The sequence below is a fragment of the Centruroides sculpturatus genome, unplaced genomic scaffold (genome assembly GCF_000671375.1).
Source record: "Centruroides sculpturatus isolate CEXI.00-Female unplaced genomic scaffold, Cexi_2.0 scaffold10, whole genome shotgun sequence".
Lineage (NCBI taxonomy): Eukaryota > Metazoa > Arthropoda > Arachnida > Scorpiones > Buthidae > Centruroides > Centruroides sculpturatus.
Genome location: NW_019384396.1, coordinates 442,174 through 462,471, shown reverse-complemented (window position 1 = coordinate 462,471; position 20,298 = coordinate 442,174). Strand labels below are relative to the sequence as shown.

At 34.3% G+C, this 20,298-nt stretch overlaps 3 protein-coding genes across 3 annotated transcripts; 2 read left to right on the top strand and 1 right to left on the bottom strand.

The window, feature by feature from the left end:
• Window positions 1-229: 229 nt before the first annotated feature.
• On the bottom strand, window positions 230-8,843 carry LOC111618389 (sodium/glucose cotransporter 4-like). Its single transcript, XM_023359903.1, has 15 exons — window positions 8,661-8,843; window positions 6,621-6,692; window positions 6,322-6,426; window positions 6,189-6,248; window positions 5,236-5,340; window positions 5,005-5,110; window positions 4,846-4,926; window positions 4,553-4,776; window positions 3,782-3,917; window positions 3,600-3,707; window positions 3,206-3,356; window positions 2,968-3,136; window positions 2,675-2,896; window positions 2,270-2,471; window positions 230-1,231 (listed from the first exon to the last, which is right to left on the bottom strand). The coding sequence occupies exons 1-15, from the start codon at window positions 8,748-8,750 to the stop codon at window positions 1,008-1,010; spliced, it is 2,055 nt and encodes a 684-aa protein (XP_023215671.1). The 5' UTR covers window positions 8,751-8,843; the 3' UTR covers window positions 230-1,007.
• A 940-nt stretch (window positions 8,844-9,783) lies between these two features.
• On the top strand, window positions 9,784-14,202 carry LOC111618388. The gene is made up of 6 exons (XM_023359902.1): window positions 9,784-10,069; window positions 11,148-11,244; window positions 11,323-11,408; window positions 11,811-11,915; window positions 11,987-12,043; window positions 12,276-14,202. The coding sequence occupies exons 1-6, from the start codon at window positions 9,923-9,925 to the stop codon at window positions 12,540-12,542; spliced, it is 759 nt and encodes a 252-aa protein (XP_023215670.1). The 5' UTR covers window positions 9,784-9,922; the 3' UTR covers window positions 12,543-14,202.
• Window positions 14,203-16,314: 2,112 nt separating this feature from the next.
• LOC111618387 lies at window positions 16,315-18,412 on the top strand. The gene is made up of 5 exons (XM_023359901.1): window positions 16,315-16,405; window positions 16,468-16,553; window positions 17,360-17,464; window positions 17,545-17,601; window positions 17,691-18,412. Exons 1-5 carry the CDS (start codon window positions 16,384-16,386, stop codon window positions 17,919-17,921), a joined length of 501 nt encoding a protein of 166 aa, XP_023215669.1. The 5' UTR covers window positions 16,315-16,383; the 3' UTR covers window positions 17,922-18,412.
• Window positions 18,413-20,298: the final 1,886 nt, after the last annotated feature.

Sequence of the window (20,298 nt, the reverse complement as noted above, 5' to 3'; positions counted from 1 at the left end):
ACTGCGAAGGGCTGGAATTTGATTAAAATCTCGCATAAAATTTAAAAGAAAAGGTTATTAATTATTAGTTTGTTGTTTGTTCTAGTGTCGTCCAGATTATGGCACTTATGGACAGTTCGCCTTACTAACTAGAGGGCGTTGTGGTGATCGCCGTTTGAATCAGTGTTGCCAATTCTCTGGAAATTGTCCGATTTTTGGGTATTTTCAACCACGGTGGTGGGTAATTTGGTGAAAACTTTAGGATAAGATATTAAAAGTTAAATACATTTGTTACAGTTTTCATTTATTCGCACTCTTGACGAGCATTTCGGTACAATAATTGGTTCATTTGGCTTTAATTAAAACAATGAGATAGGTGTATGTAGAGAGAACTGATTCCTTACAGTATTTTATTAAATCATAAATAATTTATTAGGCCATCTTTACAAATGAATAGCTAATTTTAGGCATATTCTAGACACTATAATATATTCTGTAACGTTCTGGACAAGAATTTACACTGGAAACTGCAGTATATACATTATCATGCGATATCCTTTATACGAAATATAAATTAGAAACATTAAAATTTCGATATAGCTTTCTCCTAATTAGAGATTCCTCCTAAATTAAGACTCTTACGCGAATCTTCCTCATAAATATTAAATACTTTCGGCATTTATAAACTACAATTTTGCATGGCAAAAGGCTTTGTTAACACCCAAAATCGGGTGATTTTTCGAGCTCGAACTTGTAAATAAACCTCATTACTACAAACTCTTCGATTTAGCGCCACACTCGATTTATTGCCATCCACCGAGACAAGAAATGGCGGTGTTAAATCGAAGTTTTATTGTATTTCTCGTCATTTCTGTCAGTCTAGTGTGCTTGAGTAAACATAATCTTGGACTAATTCCTCTAAATTACGTCCAGACACCACGAGAAAACTTTCAGCATCCAAATTAATGTGTAATTTACAGTAAAAGTATATATATTTAATTATATATTTAGTGGTAATTAAGTTTGTTCTATGCGAAATAACCATAAAGAAAGGATGCTATTATCAGGACAAACACAGCATTCATGTTGCAGACAGTTTCCAAAATTGGATTATCATTCGTAAATTGCAATGCTCTTCTTACTTCTTCTTGTGGAGAAATTTTCTCCATTTCGTGATCTTTATTCTTCCTTAAAGTTTCGCTTATTCCACAAACAATATAAAATGCTCTTGTAGTAAACGATGGTTCGGATGCTGTAATGAAAATAATAATTCATTTCAAGCAATTTACTATTCTTAATTTTTACTACAGATATAATTAGTGTAGAATCGTAGTTAAAATACCCCGTATTGAAGGTTGTCTGGACAGACATTTAACAGTCCAAATGCAGTCAAATATGTATGGCGACATTTTGGAACAGGCGAGAGACATTTCCATAAAATAAACTAAAGCTAAAAGTTACCGCTGTGGCACATTTTGAGCTACAAGAATAGAAAAGGCAGTTTTCTTTTCATAAGTACATGTATTTTAGCAAAGTGACCACAAATGTTGAATGTTACACTTAGCTACAAAGGCCACCTTGCCGGAATATACTCCAATAATGCAAATGACGTGTATTATATACTATGGTTCAGTTCAGTTCGGAACGTACAGTACTTAGAAGGTTGGTGCATTTTTATTCTTATATGAATAAAAATGCACCAACTTCGAGCAGTTTCTCGCTGCCAATAAAGAACCTGATTGACCTTTACGTTGACCTTCCTTGCCAGAATGGAAGATCCTGTGGATTGACGAGGCACATTTTCACTTTCGATAGGACAGTGAACGCTAACTTTCGCATTTCAGCCATGAAAAGCCCCATATTTTCCAGCATGTCCCATTCTACTTGCCTGAAGTTACAGTGCTCAATAACGGTCTAGAATTATCGAAAGATACTCAATAACAAAACTGCAACAGCGACGTGTGATTTTTTGATTGTGCGAACAATTATTGTGGTTTATTGAAAATATTTCACAAATTATCAGCCTCAAAACATAGCATCACATTGCTATGAGAAGAATGCACTATTCCCTGAATCGTTAAGGTATGAGTTTTTTGCGCTCGAAGCGCTAAAAGTGCCATAGTGGCTTCTTTTGCTACTAATTATTTTATGGAGATGTCTTCGGCGTATTGAAACGTTACCATACCAGATTTAGTTGCGTATTGACCACTAAATATCTCTCTAAACAGCACTGAATGGGGGTATTTTAATTACGATTACTCAGTACAAAAAGTTGGAAAATAATACTGACCAGTTCTTTTATTTCTGTCTTCAATTTCACTTTGTTGAATGTTTGAATCGTTGTTAAACATTTGAACGTCTTTTTCTTCAAAGAATTCCGGGTTTTCTATCCCTTCTGATAGTCCATCCATTGTTATGGTTTCTGAATATGTTTCGTTTAAATCTTCCCTCAATTCGGGACTATTTTTGGTCCAAAATGTCAGTCGGTACAACTATTAACAACAAACAAATTATTTAATGTACATTAGTATAATTTTTTAGGCAGGTTCGGATTTAGAGCTGTTGTAAACCTACGCTGTGAGGTCATCCCCCATCACGCAGTAGAAATTTAAAAGCGTGCAGCCCCAACTCGTAGCCTCTTGTTAATCCGGCCCTGCCATTAGCACACGGTTATATTTTGTAATTTTATACTTACACTCTTCTCTGGAATGGGTTTTGTCATTAAACTAACAACAGTGGCTATTATGCAGACTGAGACGAACAATATACATCCGAAATGTAAGAAGTGAACTTTGGAAATGATAGCGGGTCTAGGATCAGGTAATTTTGAAGCGCAGGGAGGAACCGTATAGGAGTATTCTATCCCGAAACGAATCAAACCCATGACCAGTCCGGACACGAGTCCCCAAAATGCACCCTAAAATACGAAATAAGTGTTAGAAAATCGCACAAATATTCCGAATAAAAACCTCGCCTCTCTTTCTTTACCTTTTCGTTAATTCGTGGGAATAGAACAGCTAAAAGAAAGACTGCACACACGGGAGGAGACAGATAACTCGATATGCTTTGCACGTAAAGAAACAATTGACTTTCGTGATTATTCTTGATGATTGGTATCCAAGCCACACCGATGGCCACAAGAATTAATACAAAAACTCTGTAAAAGGTTATATAGTTTTTTTTTCGTAAATACTCGTATAAACTTTAAAAAATATATAATAATTACCTTCCCACTATTAGCAGTTCCATTTCAGAAGGGTGCTTTCTGATTGTTGTCCACACATCCATTGTGAATATAGTAGTACTACTGTTAAAAATCGAGGTGAGAGAACTTATTAATGCACCTAACATCACAAATAACATCATGCCACGAACGCCTGTAAGACAACTTATCATTTACATGCACATAAACTATGTAAAGTAATTTATCTTAATATAAGAGTAGTGTTTAGTAAAGTAAAAGAACAATACAGATTTACAATTCTTCGCGTTACTTCTCTTCATTTACATTCCATGAAGTGCAAACTAAGAGAAGAATTAGCTAAAAGAAGAGTGAAGAAAAGGATGAAGACACACGCAGAAAAGATGTAGTGTTTTTATATCTTAAGTATTGAAAATACCTGCTGGCATAAGATGAAGAACTAATTGAGGATAAGCGATATTTGTGCATCCGTTCGCATTGCCGCAGATTGCTTCACACTTCTCCGGATTGGAACAAGCAAGGATATCTGTTATTCAATAAATTTGGCAAGTGATTAGTTAATAATACAATTGTGACAGCGTATCATCGTCGAATGCATACCTGGAAACAATACTCGTGCGGCCATACCCGGAATTACTAGAAAGAATAGTGGGCTTAATTTACAATAACCCGCCAATATGCATCCTCCTTTAGCGTGAGTGATGCTCTTTGCCGATAAGGCTCTTTGTACGATAACCTACGAAAAGAAATAAATTGTTAATTCTATGATTTTTCCAGTGTTGGGAACGAACATCTTCAAATATACGACTGATTCGTCATGCTGAACCCTGCGTAAAAAAGAAAGTATGAGCACTCTTAGAACAAATACAGCTTTTAAAGGCGGAAAGAGCGTATGGACACTAAGAGGGCCTTTCTAGTAGGCCCATTGGAGGTTCCGACAGTCCACAATGGTCAGCCGGGTGGTTATGGATGGCACCCGCTATATTCTTGAATTTGTCGATCCGTCCGGGTTCGACTCAGGTTCTCCAGATTGGTAAGTCTCCACACTAATCTGCATCACCCGTTTATTCCTACACCAACAATGTTACAGATTAAACCATTGAACACGGTTGGTAGTGGGTTCGCACCTCCACGTGGAGTTTTCCATTATCATCTAACATTTGAATAGGGGCCAGTTTACAATAAAAAGTCAATAATAAAGACTTTGCAGCTTCATTTTTGGTTAGGATAATGGCAACTAATCCCAAGTTTAGATACTCACAATTTGTTTGTTTACGGTAATACGACACGTGGGCGATCTGCCAAGGGGAAAGACTTTCCAAGAGAAACCGGCCCCTATATAGATTAGGTGTTACAGGTATTTAGGTTTACCTGATCGGCACACCAATACCAAATGGACGCTATTGTCGATCCAAACACAACACCCGTGAAAGGGAGCTCCGGATCCGTTACGGGCCTCATAAAATGTTTATAATATGGATTGGGTAAGCTGCAAGATCGGTTATTTCTATCGTAACCGACTAAACTTTCGTTTGTAGGTACGGCAGTTGCATACTTTTCCATTAACTTATTAAAGCCTCCTATTTGAATTAGACCTAAAATAAGAAAAGTTAAAATTAACTTTTATTCGTAAATTCCGTGTTATAAATCGTGACGAAACTCACTGAGGATCATCAGAACTAGCGCACCCGACAGCATTACTAAAGTCTGTATAGTGTCAGTCCACATAACCGCTGTTAATCCGCCTGAAATTTTGTGTTTTATAACAGATTATATAACAGCTAATATTAATTTTAATTGATAAAACTTTTAATATTACTTACCGGTCATTGTTACTAAGGCTGCGATGATTATTAATGTTAAAACAGAGCTATACAGTTCAAGTTTTATGGACTGGTTAATAAACAATGCTCCCGCGTATAAATCCGCCTGAAAATGTAAATTTTATTAGTCTAGATTTTACGCGGTGATTCTTTACTTTTTGTAGAGTTTTCTTTGTCATTTTACTGTATTTGTCTGTAAGAAAATATTACAATAAAAAAGAAATAGGGTACCGAAATTTTAGTGAAGACATAAATAAGAAAAGCCAGAACGGCTAAATAAATTCGAATTCTTCTTCCTCCGAAACGTTTTCTGAGATATTCGGGCATCGTGTATACCTGAAATTAAGAAACAGAATATATTCATAGTGTGAAAATCTTATGCAATACACGGTCCTCCCTCAAATTTAATGTTTGATTACAAATGAAAGAAGAAATGTACAAATCTTATTCAGATACCATTCAAACCAGAATGCCAATGGCGGGTGAACCACCGTACACTGATCTTATACGGTGGTTCACTCGGTCACGTGGAATTTTCCGGGTCTTCTTCACCTTTGTAACACCTAACTAGGGTCAATTTCCCATAGAAAGTTCTCCTGGGAGCTATCCCCTCTCGGCAAATCGCCCACGCGTCAACTTTCCGTATATAACCAATCCAAAACCAGAATGTCGAAACCATTTACATCATATTGTGTTCAATAAGTTTACTTTGAAGAATATTTATATCATAGAAATCATCGTGAAAGGAATTTATTTGCTCTTCGTATTCTCCAGATCTGAACACTCGAAATTTCTATCCGCGGAGACATTTTGAGGATGAAGTGGACCAAACTAACCATAAGACTAGAGGAGCTCGTGGCGAGTTTAATGTCTTCTGTATTCCTAGAGATATTTTTAAAGTGTGATGCCGTAGTTTTGCATCACATTTCGTAAGATTGGAGTAGCACAATCGGTGGTTTTTCCAGTGTTTTTCAACAGGTGTGCTGCTAAATATGGTGCTGTCCAGCACCATATTTAAAACACATTAAATACATTGTAACGTAAGTAGATGGCTTCGAGTGCCGATTACGATATTTGAGTAAGATTTGTTACCTTGTCCTGAAAACAGTTAACTAACTTTTGGGTCACTGTATGCCCATGATAATGTACTTTTGGTTCTTCGTGTATAGAATATACGAACTTACCCCGGATGCCATATAGACTGGGATGAAAAGCCAACCCAAAATTAAAAGAACGAATAAAGCCTGCAATGTAAAATACAGTATTATACCTTACACGAAAGGATTACCCGCGTTATTCAGTGAAGAATTTTCCTACATTTAGTTCGTAGACAGCAATTCCTATGCCTAAACCAGCACCAGAACCGGCCAGTCCAATAAAATGCTCGCTTCCTATATTACTAGAAAACAAAGATGCACCCACCTGAAAAATTTTATTAAATTTACACAATTAATCTATGTCTAACTAAATACACGAAGGGAGGATCCGAAATTCGGTTAACCGAATAATAATAAATTTAATACAATAGCTAGTCACAATTCATTTTTCGTTCGGTTAACTGACTTTCGGGCTACCCTGTATTAATTATTATTCTTATTATATTCATTTATATTTACCATAAACCAGTTCATACTTCTGTTGGCAAGAAAGTAACCACTGACGCTATCCTTTGTACTCTTGTAGGACGACTAAAATTATCCCACCCCCCAAAAAACAATTACTTTTTAGTAAAAATACAGATAAAAATTTTAATATGATTAATAATTGATAACATTCATTCGCTTACGGTACTGTACGTAAGATAGAGGGTGGCCCAAAAGTCAGTTAACCACAATGTATTATTTTGAGTGCAGTTAAAACCAAGGTTGGAACAATTGTAATCGCTAATAATATTGAAATATATCTTGGTCAACTGACTTTTGGTCCACCCTGTATGCATATTTATGAAACTTTTTAAGTGTTTTAAGTGTCTTTGGGCTGCACTAATCGCGTTTAAAAATTTACGTATTTCCCCACCCCTTTATAACATTTCCCCCCTTTTAAATGAATTAATTTCGAATTCTCAAGGGGGGATTTCTTTTACTGAAAGTGATTATTTAAGTTATGAGTTGATGAAATGTTTACATTCAGCACTCAAATATAAACAATATGTGGAAATTGTTTTCATAATATATTCTGAGTAATCAGTTTAAAAAAAATTTAATTACTCCAAAAATAACAATAGTATATAAGAAAATACAGTAAAACAATATAAAATATTTTTTTATTATTATTGCAAAATACGGGGTGGTCCAAAACTCAGTTAACACTTTTTTTTTATTTCGTTTGATTCGAGTACCCTTTTGAATGTAGTCGATACAGAATTGTTGGAGCGTGATGAGTTAATTTAGTTAATTTAATTAATTAATTGCCGTTTAGTCCTTACACCGGTTAACTGAGTTATGGGCCACCCGGTTTTATAAGTGTTCTTATTTAAGTAATTTCGCAGTGTATTCTTTATCAGGAAACAATGTCTTACCGGTCAGAGCATTACCTACGTCACGTAATATCGTCCCTTAATGTACTGTACAATGCATTAATTACTTTACCGTGTACTTTACGTAACATAAACAACTATTAACCACTTATTCTATCTCATTAAAGAAAAATATATTTGAATTTTGCAAGTAACTCCAACAATATCTACATTATACAATAAATAAAATACGAAAATTATTATAAAGCTAAAAAAAATATATATATATATACATAAATAATATATTGTGAAATAATGGAAAATATTCACCCCTTACATATGTTTATACTATAATATATTTAAAATATAATAATAATATTTTTATACAGAATTTACGCTACTCTGCTTAACAATTAAATAACAATTTCATTTTTTTAATGCGATTAATATATAATTGTCAATAGTAAAAACATAGATCAAAGTCTTGGCAAAATACATCACGCGAGGGGTCGACTTTTCACGCGATTTAAAGATTTAGCATTGGGGGCCATCTCCCACAACGTCACACCAGCAAACACACTAAGAATACAGCGTATAAAAAAGGGACACGAGGAGGAGGAGAATAGGGGAGAGCCAGGCTTCACCCAATGATAAATGTTTATGACCCTGTTCGTAGGGCTCTGATCACGTGAGAATCGTACTAAAAGACCATCTAAACACTACTTATACCCGTAAGATTCTATATCTACAGTACATATTAAATTTATATCCCACATCTTTATATAGGAAGGCCAAATAACAGTAAATGCAGCAACACGGGAACAATAAAATCAGTATGTTTTTTTTTGTATTTTAATAGTTAAAGTCACAAAATACTCGTGTTAATAATTCGTTTATGACGAAAATATTCTATAAATAATTAATTGAAAAATAATAAAAATCTGATTATTCATCAACAATATTCCATATTTTACGTATCATGGTGTAACTGTACCTTGATAAATGAATGCATCTACTAACGATTATTTAAACTTAAAATATAAAATAATAAGTTATTTTCTACAATAAAAAATATATTATAATCTTAAAAAGTCAATTAATAATAATAAAAACATATTAAATCGGGTTAAAATATTATAAATTGTTATTAATCTCGTGTATAATTTTTAGTTTTTAAAGTATAAAATGATTGTAAACTTACCCAAAATCCAATAAATATAAGAAATACAAAATATATAAGAATTACTAAAATGTCCTCCCAGTATAGTTCGGTGTTTCCTATTTTATCCATTATTTTTTCCCAAGTTATCAATACGATTAATCAAAATTATGGTCTTTGTATGAAGCCAGAAGTGGGATGCATGGATGAAGGACGAAAGAATTCTCTACGAGTACAATTTTGTAAGAGAAATTTACTCATACGTATAATTCTTGACGTCATAACGTTGCAAACACTTTATATTGTCATGCTGAAGTACAAAAATATCAATTATTTCTTATAGATTTAGTGTTTTTTTCTTTCAGCGCCAAGTATTTTATTTATAAATAATTCGAATCGGTTATTTATTGTTATTTTTATACCGTTTTGTTAAATATCCTTAAACGTTTCTTTTATAATAATTAGTTCATACGCTTGCTTATCCAGCGTAAGGATGACCCATTAATTACGTAACGCTACGTTGTAACGCTCTTTATCGCAGTCACACACCCACTCGAGAGGAGATCGAAGAGGTTTAGAGGAGTTTATTCTTTTCCCATTGACATAAAAATAAATTAAAATTCCGTCCTCCCATAGCCAAATTATAACCACGACACACGGGATACTCAACGTTACATTACTTATTAATTTTATGTACAACTAGAAGCCAGTGGCACAAACAGTGCCGTTCGCTATGCGAGATTTCTTTGTATTGCGATATTCTGTATTTTTGTGTAAAAATGGTGCCAAACTGAAATCTGGTTGGTGCCATTTCCTTCGTTATTTTATTGCCCTTTACTGGTACACATTGCAATCAAAATACAGTATTAAACAGTATAATGATAAAGAAACAGTCTTTTTCCTCTTGTAAAAGGAATGCCATCCCGACTGCTAAGTTTCTGTGAGTCTCAGCTTGCTTCTTGAAATTTTTCGGCTCGTTTTTAATGTCTAACACCTTAATAAGAGCCGCTTTTTCATAGAAAGACCTCCGAAAAGGATTTCCCTTGGAGAAGGCGCTGGTAAAAATATAAAATTTATATGTATTGGCAGACAAATAAGTTATAAAATTAAGTTAAAACTTGACGAAAATGAAAGTAACCGGGCATTAATACGGACGGATGATACGAATGGTGGCATCGATTGGCTTATCCAGCCGTATTAAAGCCCTATTATCGGGCAAACCGCTACACCGACGAAGGCTCCCCTTACGTCTTTCGAAGCAACTAAAAATTCGATCTTGAAATATCGAACATGTTCCCCACTTGATGTTCGTTGTTGAAATTCGAAATAAAACGTCGATACGAGAAGAATTGTTTGACGATTTCATCCCAAAAATGGTTTACATGAAAACTTGCTGCTGTTGCTTTAAAAATACTAGAGACGGATCCATGGCTTGTGCCATTTTTTACATGGTAAGTGTCGTCTAATGTCTTTTACGTAATTCTTTTGTTACATTCTAGCTCCTAGTCAAACGTTTATAACCCCGAAAATACTATCGACTCCCACACGACAAAAACAGTCCAAAGAACTGTGGTCCTAAACGTCATCCTACGCGAGATATTCGAGTCTAAACTGACGTAAATTTGCATTCGTCCTTTTTTAATAGGTCGGAATAATACACGCTTTTACGTCAATTTGACGTCATTTTTATCTTTTTTGTAACAATAAAGTGTCAAAATGACGTCATTTTTATCCTTTTTTTGTAACAATAAAGTGTCAAAATGACGTAAATTTGACGTAAAAACGTAAAATACTTTGACAAGACGAATGTATCCGATGCGTGTTCGAAAAAACATTTATGAAAGATTTAGGAGCGTCCATAAATTCTCCCAATTACCTTTATTACAGTGGAGTTTATTTTAATTGCAACGCGACATCAAATATACAGGACACAATAGGACAGTCGAATCTTTTACTCCAGTAAAAAAATAAAGCAGTACGTACAGGTTAAATATAAAAAAATTTTTCCTGGTTACGTGTCTAACACCTAAACAGGTGACAGTTTCTCATAGAAAGTCCTCTCGCCGGGCGTTATGGTAATACGTTTGGTAAACCAAGTTCGTAAGTATTTAAAAGGACAGAAATATACTTTTTACAACGGTTAACTGACTTTTAGGTCGCCTCGTCGACTGTGGAACGATGATTTGTATTAATTGATGAAACCAGTCTACCTGACTGACTGTTTAGAAGTACAAAGAAAAGTTGGATGGGATCCTGCGACGTGCGATGTGCCTGGCGGGAAGAATTTCTGTTTAGGTGTTAGACACGTGAAGAAAATTCGGAAAATTCCACGTTATTCAGGGTGGAACCCTCGAGTAGTGTTCGGTGGTTTGATCCATTTGGTCAATTGAGAAGTATTATCAGAAATGCAACAATTATTAACGATTTCTAAACCGAGTGATTGTCTTTACTTTTCGAAAAAGTGGAATAAATTTAAGCTTTAATTATATTTAAGACTTTATTTTAATTTAAATTCCTGTTACTTTGTAGGTTACGTGTATGATAAATGCATATTTGTATGTTTACGTGCTGAGAAACAAAGAAGCTTTACATTCCTCGGCCGAAATGTTGAACATCGAGGAAGAATGTAAACAACTTTTTACTTAACTTATACTTTATTCGTTTCTTAATAATAAAATAATTATACTTTATCATTAACGTTTAGCTGCAAGGAAGATGTACATTTATCAGTTGGCAGATACAGTAATTACGTTCCTGTGCAGTATTTTCCTGGCAGTTGGTGTGAGAAAAGTAAGTACGTCATTCACCCGTAAGTTGGGAAATATTTTTTATTATTATTGTAAAGGATTTAAAGCCGTATATACTGTAAAAATCGTCATTAATGTATGCATTTACATGCCTGGCTTTCTGTAGACAAATCTGTAAAAAGACCGACAATTTTAGCCCATTTTTCTGCACAAATTCTGTCATCTGTACAGTAACGTAAGCGAGATGGTTCGGTCCTCGTCTTTGTAAATAATTAATTAAAAAATCAAATAAGTTTAGGAAAGCGATTTGAATGTAATAAACACATGCATGTACAGGTGTGCTTTTCATTCACAGCGTTAGTAACAGTGTAGTGTGTATAAGTGTACGTGTATCTGTAACTACCTATCACAATTTTATTTGTAAAAAAATGGTTCTTTTATGCAGGATAATCGCTGTCTTTTCTTGCCATGGATATGTTGGATTTGCTTCGAATGTTTCGGTTTAGTTGCCATTGTCATATTCCTCATATATTTACTTACAGTTTGGGGAGTAAGTACATAAACTTTATTTCTAAATAAAGATGTTTATCATTTTATATTTTAATTATTTATAATTTATAGTTTCATCCTTCCTTGGTAATTATTCTTATCTTTTTGCTGTTTGGAGTTTTATTTGTGGTGAGTATTTAATTAATGTTGTGTTCTGTATTTAACTCGAAACTTATCTGTGACCAGGGCCGTTTTAACCGTTAGGCACGTGGCTAGGGTCCCAAAGCGCGGAGAAATGTAAGGAACAAGACTAATAATGTTACCAGAGGGGCCCAAAATACCTTAAAGTTTAGGGCGGTTAATACGGCCCTGTCTGTGTCTCCGTGCGCAAACAAATAATGAATTTGATACCGTCTTACAGGTTTACATGCTATTATGTGTTCTGTCACAATATCAACTGCTTTCTACTAGACCCCATTCTGACGCATATACAATGCCAAACACGACCGATATTTACGAACTAGACGAAAGCATGGGATGCGTAACACCAAATTATGGAATACACAATGAAGCCAGTCCGTCCGGAATGTCTGTTCCTGTTACTACGTACCAATCTGTCCCCAGCGACAAATTTTTTCCAACAAATGTTTATGACAGAAAACAAAATTCGGCAGTTGAAACTTTTTAAACTGCCTTTTTCATTCCTTGACCTATTTTAAAATCTTTGGATGTGTTCGAGTAATTTTACATTCAGCTGATTTAATCTTTATAAAGTATGGAGAATTTACATTAAAATTTCATCGGTATACAATTTTATTATTTTAAAACACTTATATACATCATCATAATATGGAATTTAAGGCAGTTTAAAAGGTTCTGGTAATATACAGGGTGTCCACAAAGTAAGTATAGGTATACCATAGAGGGGTTAAGCCAGACGAGCGTGGGGCCTCCTTACAGAAATATGGTATCCAGGGCTGTCACTATCGATTTAACGAAAGTGAACGGATCAGTGATCGTGTCGTGAGTCTAACTACGGTGTGGCACACGTATGCTGTGCCACACCGTATGTGTTCGTGGACATCCTGCATATGTCTACATATCAACTGTTTAATTACTGTTGTTATTTATTTTCGTTAACAAACGGGTGAAAAATATGTTTAATATGATAAGTGTTTAGTAACTTGTTATAACACGGTGGAAGTTCGTTAATCCGGCACTCTGAGATTAGGACGTTACAAATACAGCCGTACAGTACGTATTGTACCAGCACACCCTACTGATTTGTTTTCACACGCTCTAATCGGTCTAAAGGAGCAGTGTTTAGTCTTTAACGCATTACCTGTTCAAACGATCCGGATTATCGAATGTCAAATTAACTAACTTCTACTGTATGAACCTCTTTTAGCGCTTCACACCAAACTTTTCAGCACTAGTTTTGGATCCGGTATGGCAGCGCTAGCTTTGTCGTTACTCTTTCTTGTTGTATTGTTATATGAAATGTTTTTTAAGTAATTGAAGTTGCTTCTCGTGTTTTTAAAGTATAAAGTCAGTTAAATATTCTATCATCAGTACTTTATAAAACAGATTATGTGTATATCACTACGTAGAATAATTCGTAATAACAAAATTTACCAGGATCAGTAGCGGATTATGTTCCTTAGAGGCCCTAGGCGCAATTTTGTTACAAGGCCCTTCGTGTGAAAGAGGATTTTTTTATATTAAAATTACAATGAAATCTTTAAATACAAACATGTTTTTTATTTTTTATAATATACGCTTTTTAAACTTTCTCTAAATTTTTCGAGGCATATTATCTTTTTGCTATGTAATTTTTGAGGCCTACGAGAAGAGGAGGCCCTAGAAACGCGCCTAGTGCGCCTCTTGGTTAATCCGCCACTGACCAGGATGCATATCAGACATACAGATGCTGATATTTTTGTATTGTCTGTTGTTTAGGTTGGTGTTTCTACTGTTTATATTTATATGTCATTATTCTTTGTTATAAATAAATAAAATATATATATATATATTATAATAATAATAAAATATTTTCGCACAGTTTTATAATTGATATAAACTGCTGAAAAATTACTGTTATCAGCAGCTTTATAACACTAAAATACAGTTAAATAAATTATTAATTACTGAAAAAAATCATCTAACTACAATTTGAATGTAGTAAATGAAGGGAAGTTTTTATATTGTTTCTGTTTAATAACTTCATTTGAACTGTTGTTACATTGCCTGATTGTAAGAATAATGGAAAGTAAGAATTTCTACTGTTTTTCCTTAATATTTCCAGCAAAATATATTTTATTGTAAAAAAAAAAGGATAATTACACAAAGCGTTGCATCTTAATAAAGAATTGATGTGAAAATTTTCCAGTTTTTTCCGGTTAAAAAATATAAATTAAACTTCACGTTTACTAACGGATACCTAACAAAAGCGGACACTATCCCGAATGTCCGTTAAACCCATCTTGAATGGGTTCTCCGGATTATTCTTCTAAGAATAGCGAGACGTGTATTTTCTGTCTTTTACCTTTTGTGCCACGTCTCAATGGGAAATGCGAGTGTCTAGTGTGATGAGTCGCGTTATTGGTCTCACCCGGTACACGTGCCAGCAATATGCGAGAACCGATCGAACGTGTCAGTGTGATGGCTTCCACACAGCAGGGATTATCTTTCCACGAAGGGATAGAAGCACTGTGATAATAAAGAAGTCACGTGGAGTTGAGACGGGGAGATCACGGATGGTTCTTTTCGTATGTAGTAGGTAAAGCCCTGGATATAAAGGTGGCAATCTACCGCTCTGGGGATACGGACAGGTTGAAAACTCCAGGAATTTTTTCAGGTGTCGACGGTGCTTTCCAGCATCGTTTAATGAATAAAATACAGTATATCTTATCATAATACTCTTCCATAGATAATTTCTAATTACAACAACTTTAGAAACACAAAGTTTATATTTAATATTTTATGCAAATCTTTAGAACGCGTATGAACGAGCAAGACACCGTTGATCCTATAAAGAACAATGGCTTTTATCTAGCATTTGACTAGAAAATGGCGGCCTATTATCACGTGACACATTCTCCACCAATCGTAGATAGGAAATGTTAATAAAATTCCTTCCTATCCGCCTCATATACACGTTTTTAGAGGCAAAAATTACAATTACTTTGTATTTGCTTTTTTTAAATTTAAAGTTTAAATATGTAAATCTAGTTCAGCAGTGTAAGGGCCCCTTAAGGCTTTGGGCCTTTATGTGATGGCATACCTCGCATATTTATGTCACTGCCTACAAAATTTATAAAATATATTTTTAAATTGATTATGTCAATCATTTTAATATTTTCAGAACAGTCGAAAAAGCAAATTTTCAAAATAAATTTTACGTGGACACAAGCGCCCCTTACGTCTTCCGGAACAATTAAAAAATCGATTTGGTAAATATCGATTGTACAGTGCGCGTGACTATTGTTTGTTAAAGTTCGTAGACGCGCGTTTTCTTCAAAAGAATTAATTTACGATTTAATTGAAAAAAATGGCGTACATGAAAACTTGCTGCTATTGTTTCAAAAACACTAAAGATGGATCCCTGGCCTGCGCTGTCTTTTATATGGTAAGTTTTGTCCATTGTTTTCTACGTAATTGTTTTCTGTGACGTTTCACGCAAGTTTATACATTACAGTCGACCCCCCCCTATAACACTGTTGATTATTCCGTTTTATATGAATTCCATGTTGTACGAATCACTTAGATTTTACAAATATGTGTGCCGGGCTGTGAATGACTCACATATTTGTAAAATCTAAGTGACTCGTACAACATGGAATTCATATAGAACGGAATAATCAACAGTGTTATAGGGGGTCGACTGTATTTTAATTTATGCTTATTTTATATTTACAGTACTTACCTACGCGATTACTGTGTTAAATTAGTGTTGTCCTCTGTTTCAATTGTTTTTAAGGTAAAATTTTATGTTTTACCTTATTATTTTATGGTAAATTTTATAGTTTTAAATGTCAAAAACTGGTATTTTATATTTCAAACGTAAGCGTTTCATGTACCAAATGATGCTTTGAATAATAAATACAACGCATTAGTACAATTAACATAAATAATTCTGCGTTTAAACTTAATATTTATGTATATATTAATGCTGTGTTGTTTTGTAGAATATTCTGACGTACTATACATCGTTAACACTTAATTAATTGAATTAAATATAAAAGGAGGAAGCTAATACGTCTTTATATTCTCCATCTTTGTGTGTGTGTGCGTAATGTCTTTCTATCGTGACAAAATTGATTTTATAAGTGTTATCTGACTTTTGGCTTAAACTTAATATTTGTTTACATAAATATAATCCTATATATTTATTTATAAAAAGTTATTCGCCATATTGTATTTTATTTTAATTTAATACCGTTGTTTCTTTATAGGTTATTTGTGTGATAAATGCAATTTTTTACACGTACGCATTGAACAACAAAGAAGCTTTGCAGTACACAACTGATATGTTTAACATGGAAAAACACTGTAAGCAATTGTTTTCATTAATCGATTCTAATGATTTTTTAAACTTTAATTTTAATTTCTAGCTGTAAGGAAGATGTATATGTGTTACTTGGCAGAAACAATAATTGTATTCCTGTGCAGCGTTACACTTGCAGTTGGTGTGAAACAAGTAAGTCGTGTTATTCGTTATTTACATTCAAAATTATTCCGACTACCGTAGGGAAATAACGGAGTTTTTCGTCTGGTGTTACTCGAAGTAAGTCGCTTAACTACGTAATTTTACTGGCCTAAAGCAGTTAGGGGGCTTGTAAAATTAGCCTGCTCGCATTCACGTGTTTACAGAAAGATATTACCAAAAGACCCACAGTGAGAGAATTACAGGACGTACTTTTGAATGGAACAGTATGAAAACACTGTAAAGGTGTAGAAATACTGCAAAGGTTGAAATATAAACTGTAGTGTCTCCGTAACGGTACCCCGGTATTAATAAAACATTTTAAAAATTCATTTGTACCGTACACGGCTTTATTTTAGCGATACCCTTTCCAAATATTCTGTATAATACTTTACTGTATGCTTCTTAAACAATGCCTGTTTATCAGATATCATACAAGATACTAGAAAGAAAAATAGTTAAAACTAATATAGGAGTAACTTCTTATGTCGTACAAAATTATAAATGGTGTCCCATAAGTCAGGAACCTTGTTAATCTTTGTTTATTCTTTTACAGGTAACGCGTGACGCTGTCTAAGATGGAACCAATTAAGTTATTTTGATGAGGGGAGGAAATTCTCAGGCTGAGAAGTTGCATTTCAGAACTCTATATGCGATTAGTAGTAAGTGTGAATCCATCCTGCAACTTCTTACTGATCGAGAGTCACTCCCCACCATCAAAATAACTATATAACATGGCGATTTAATTAATTTAATCCGTATTTTATGCCTAATCAGCAGAAAATATTTCTTTTGTATAGGATAATCGCCACCTTTTCCTTCCTTGGATATGCTGCGTGTTCCTCGAGTGTTTCGGTTTAGTTGCCATTGTGATTTTCATTATATATTCAATTATAGTCCGGGGAGTAAGTGATTATTCTTTATTTTTTAAGTAAAATTAATTACTAATTGGTAAAATCTTATTTTAATCCATTAAAATTTACAGTTTCAGCTTGTCTTTATACTGATGCTTTTCTTTGTGTTTACTGGATTTCTATTTCTGGTGAGTAGAAAGCTTCAGAGTTAAATGTACGGGGCGTGTTGTTCTCTGTTTTAACATGGCTCTATACGGAATACGACGCCATTTTACAGGTATACATGCTATTGTGTGTTCTATCGCAGTATCAATTGCTGGCTAATGGTATACTTCCGACGGCTTACAGAATCGCTAACAAGTCAAGCAGCTACGATATAGAAAATAGAATTGCATACATCACTCCAAGTTACGGAATGCCTCAAGAAATCAGTCCGTACGGAATGCCCGTTGCTGTTGCCACGTATCAAACCGTTTCACACGATAAGTCTGTTTCAACCAATGCTTGAGCTGTGTGTAAATCATGCCACTCGATAAATGCTTATGTATGAAAAATGCGGCATTCGACATTGTAAAAAAAAAAACAAAAGAAAAGCTTACCTTTCTCGCGTATGTGTAACCTCGATATAACGCCACCATTTGTTTGCCTTGAAATTTGCACTAAAGCGAATGAAGTATCTGAAACTACGTACAGTACAGTAATGGGCTGTACACTCGTTTGAAGTTTTGCAACTCACGTGATTCTCTGATGACAATGGGTAGCGATATATAGGGATTGAGTCACATATAGTAACAATTAAAGGTTAAACAGGAAGCACATCGGAACACGAAGAGATTATCGCACTTTTCTGACTCGTTTCGAGTTGTGTTGAGAGAGGCACGTGCCACTCTCGACACGTGAACGACTTGGTATCACGTGATATTCTCAACACCTTGTTGTAATGTATACGATAATGTTAATGAATTGTAATTTGTTGCTTTTGCTGTCATTTTATTAAAAATCGACTTAATATTTTAATATAATGTAAATTATTTTTAAAAAACAATCAATAAAATCTAAAGCAGATTTTCTTTTATTTATCTATAATTAATTCGAATTAATAATTGTTAAATCGATTGATTAGAAAGACCGATAGAAATTGTTAATATCTTCTCTTGTCGCTGTCACGAGAAAAATTGAGAGTGGCTCGAAAGTGAGTTAACCATTTTTTGTGTTTCCGATTCTATTGTAAACACGTGTTAATTAACTCTATAACAATACGTTTTAGTTAGATTGATACCGTCGAGGCTGATCCTCACTAACCTCGTGATCGGTAGAAGGGCGCGTGACTCGAAATTGGAACAAAATAAGGACCACCCCTGGCTTTTTCTGTTGCTCTTTTTTATTCTACAGCGTTTTCCTTTTGTTCCAATCGCCGAAATTTATTAACTTATAACTTAAATTATAAAATAATTACACGAATTGTATGGTCGTTATTGTTTCTAAAATAAGTACCCCTATTTAGGTGTTACATAGGTAAAGAAAATACAGAAAACTCCCTGTTTATACAGGTTTTACTGTATTAGTTACAATAGAATTAAATTTTATCGTTTGTGAACGTCGATAGAATGTAAGTATTTTTTCTATTCGCAAAATACAGGGCGGTCCAAAAATCAGTTAACCGTGTTGGTTTCCTCGTTTCGTGTATATACGTACACTGTATCAAACTGTTTTACTTACAGTTGATACATTTGCTTACAAAATAAGACAATTAATTTACTTTTTGGTATTGTTAAGCGACTTTTGGGTATACTCCACGTCCGGTAGTTTTATTCACTTGGCCACTGGCGGGCACTTTAATTTATTGTGTTTAATTAAAAGTTATTCTTTATATAACTTTCAATACATCTTACGTAGGGGATTCCGTTCTATGGCAATAGCCCATAGAACAAAAGCCCATGCATAACATTTAGTTGGACGAACATGTGTCTTTGTTATTATTAGTGTTGTAATAATTGTAAATTTTACAGTTAAGTTTTATTGGGGTTTTAATAAGTGAAGCACAGGAATGAATTAATATTTTACCACCAGACTGAGCTTTAGAGCCGTATTCACAACCAAGAATAGAAAGTTAGAAGTTAGCCTATAAGAGTTTAGGTACTAGAAGTACAGTAGATGATAATTGGCTAACTTCTAACACTAACTCTTGATTCTTGGTTTAAATAAAGGGGCAAGTTTATTTCTGTTAATTTTGAAAAATTTAAGAGAATTTCACAAAATAATCTTACGCAAATCAACTTGAAATGACCGTTTACATTTATATAAGCGCCCCTTACGTCTTTAGAGCTTAATTGTACCATTATAGAGCTAATAATAGCTTTATCCATTCGGCCACAGACGAGCGAATAATAGAAAAAACACACAAATATCACAGGGTTACAACGGTTTGGGTGTTTACAAGTGTTACCTACAAGTGCTAGGGTCACATCAGTGGCCCGTTATACCTTCACCAGGCCTAAGGAAATTTGAATTAAGGTGCCTCATGTAGTGTTGACTTCAGACGTTTTTCTTCGAGGGAATTTTTTGGGGGAAAATTTTCTTATAAAAGATCAGTTTGGGGTCCCCTGCTTGTGGGGTTTATTAACATTTTTATTTGTACAGTCACCCGGGCTGTACAGTGTCCTTTACGATTCTAGGATAGGGCACTGCTCAATATGGTTTCCATTCTGAAGGGGTGTTGAATGGTCATCTGTGGTGCTTCTCTCATGCAGTACACTGTCCTTCAAGATTAACATATTTGCAGCCTGTCCTCGATAAACCATACATTCTAAGTGTCTCAACAAATAAAATTGAGTTTTTGTCGATCGCGGTGCTAAAAGTGCCTTAGTGGCACGATTTGGTACTAT

What these genes read in the sequence shown, in the direction of transcription:
- LOC111618389 (XM_023359903.1), bottom strand. Translation starts at nt 8,750, where the DNA reads ATGGATAAAATAGGAAACACCGAACTATACTGGGAGGACATTTTAGTA. An exon ending in GAAGTATGAACTGGTTTATG is followed by an intron (nt 6,427 to 6,620) that starts GTAAATATAAAT and finishes AAAATTTTTCAG; the next exon opens with GTGGGTGCATCTTTGTTTTC. An exon ending in GAACTGCTAATAGTGGGAAG is followed by an intron (nt 3,137 to 3,205) that starts GTAATTATTATA and finishes AACCTTTTACAG; the next exon opens with AGTTTTTGTATTAATTCTTG.
- LOC111618388 (XM_023359902.1), top strand. Translation starts at nt 9,923, where the DNA reads ATGTTCGTTGTTGAAATTCGAAATAAAACGTCGATACGAGAAGAATTG. An exon ending in ATTTACTTACAGTTTGGGGA is followed by an intron (nt 11,916 to 11,986) that starts GTAAGTACATAA and finishes TATAATTTATAG; the next exon opens with TTTCATCCTTCCTTGGTAAT. An exon ending in TGTTTGGAGTTTTATTTGTG is followed by an intron (nt 12,044 to 12,275) that starts GTGAGTATTTAA and finishes ACCGTCTTACAG; the next exon opens with GTTTACATGCTATTATGTGT.
- LOC111618387 (XM_023359901.1), top strand. Translation starts at nt 16,384, where the DNA reads ATGTTTAACATGGAAAAACACT. An exon ending in ATTCAATTATAGTCCGGGGA is followed by an intron (nt 17,465 to 17,544) that starts GTAAGTGATTAT and finishes TAAAATTTACAG; the next exon opens with TTTCAGCTTGTCTTTATACT. An exon ending in TTACTGGATTTCTATTTCTG is followed by an intron (nt 17,602 to 17,690) that starts GTGAGTAGAAAG and finishes GCCATTTTACAG; the next exon opens with GTATACATGCTATTGTGTGT.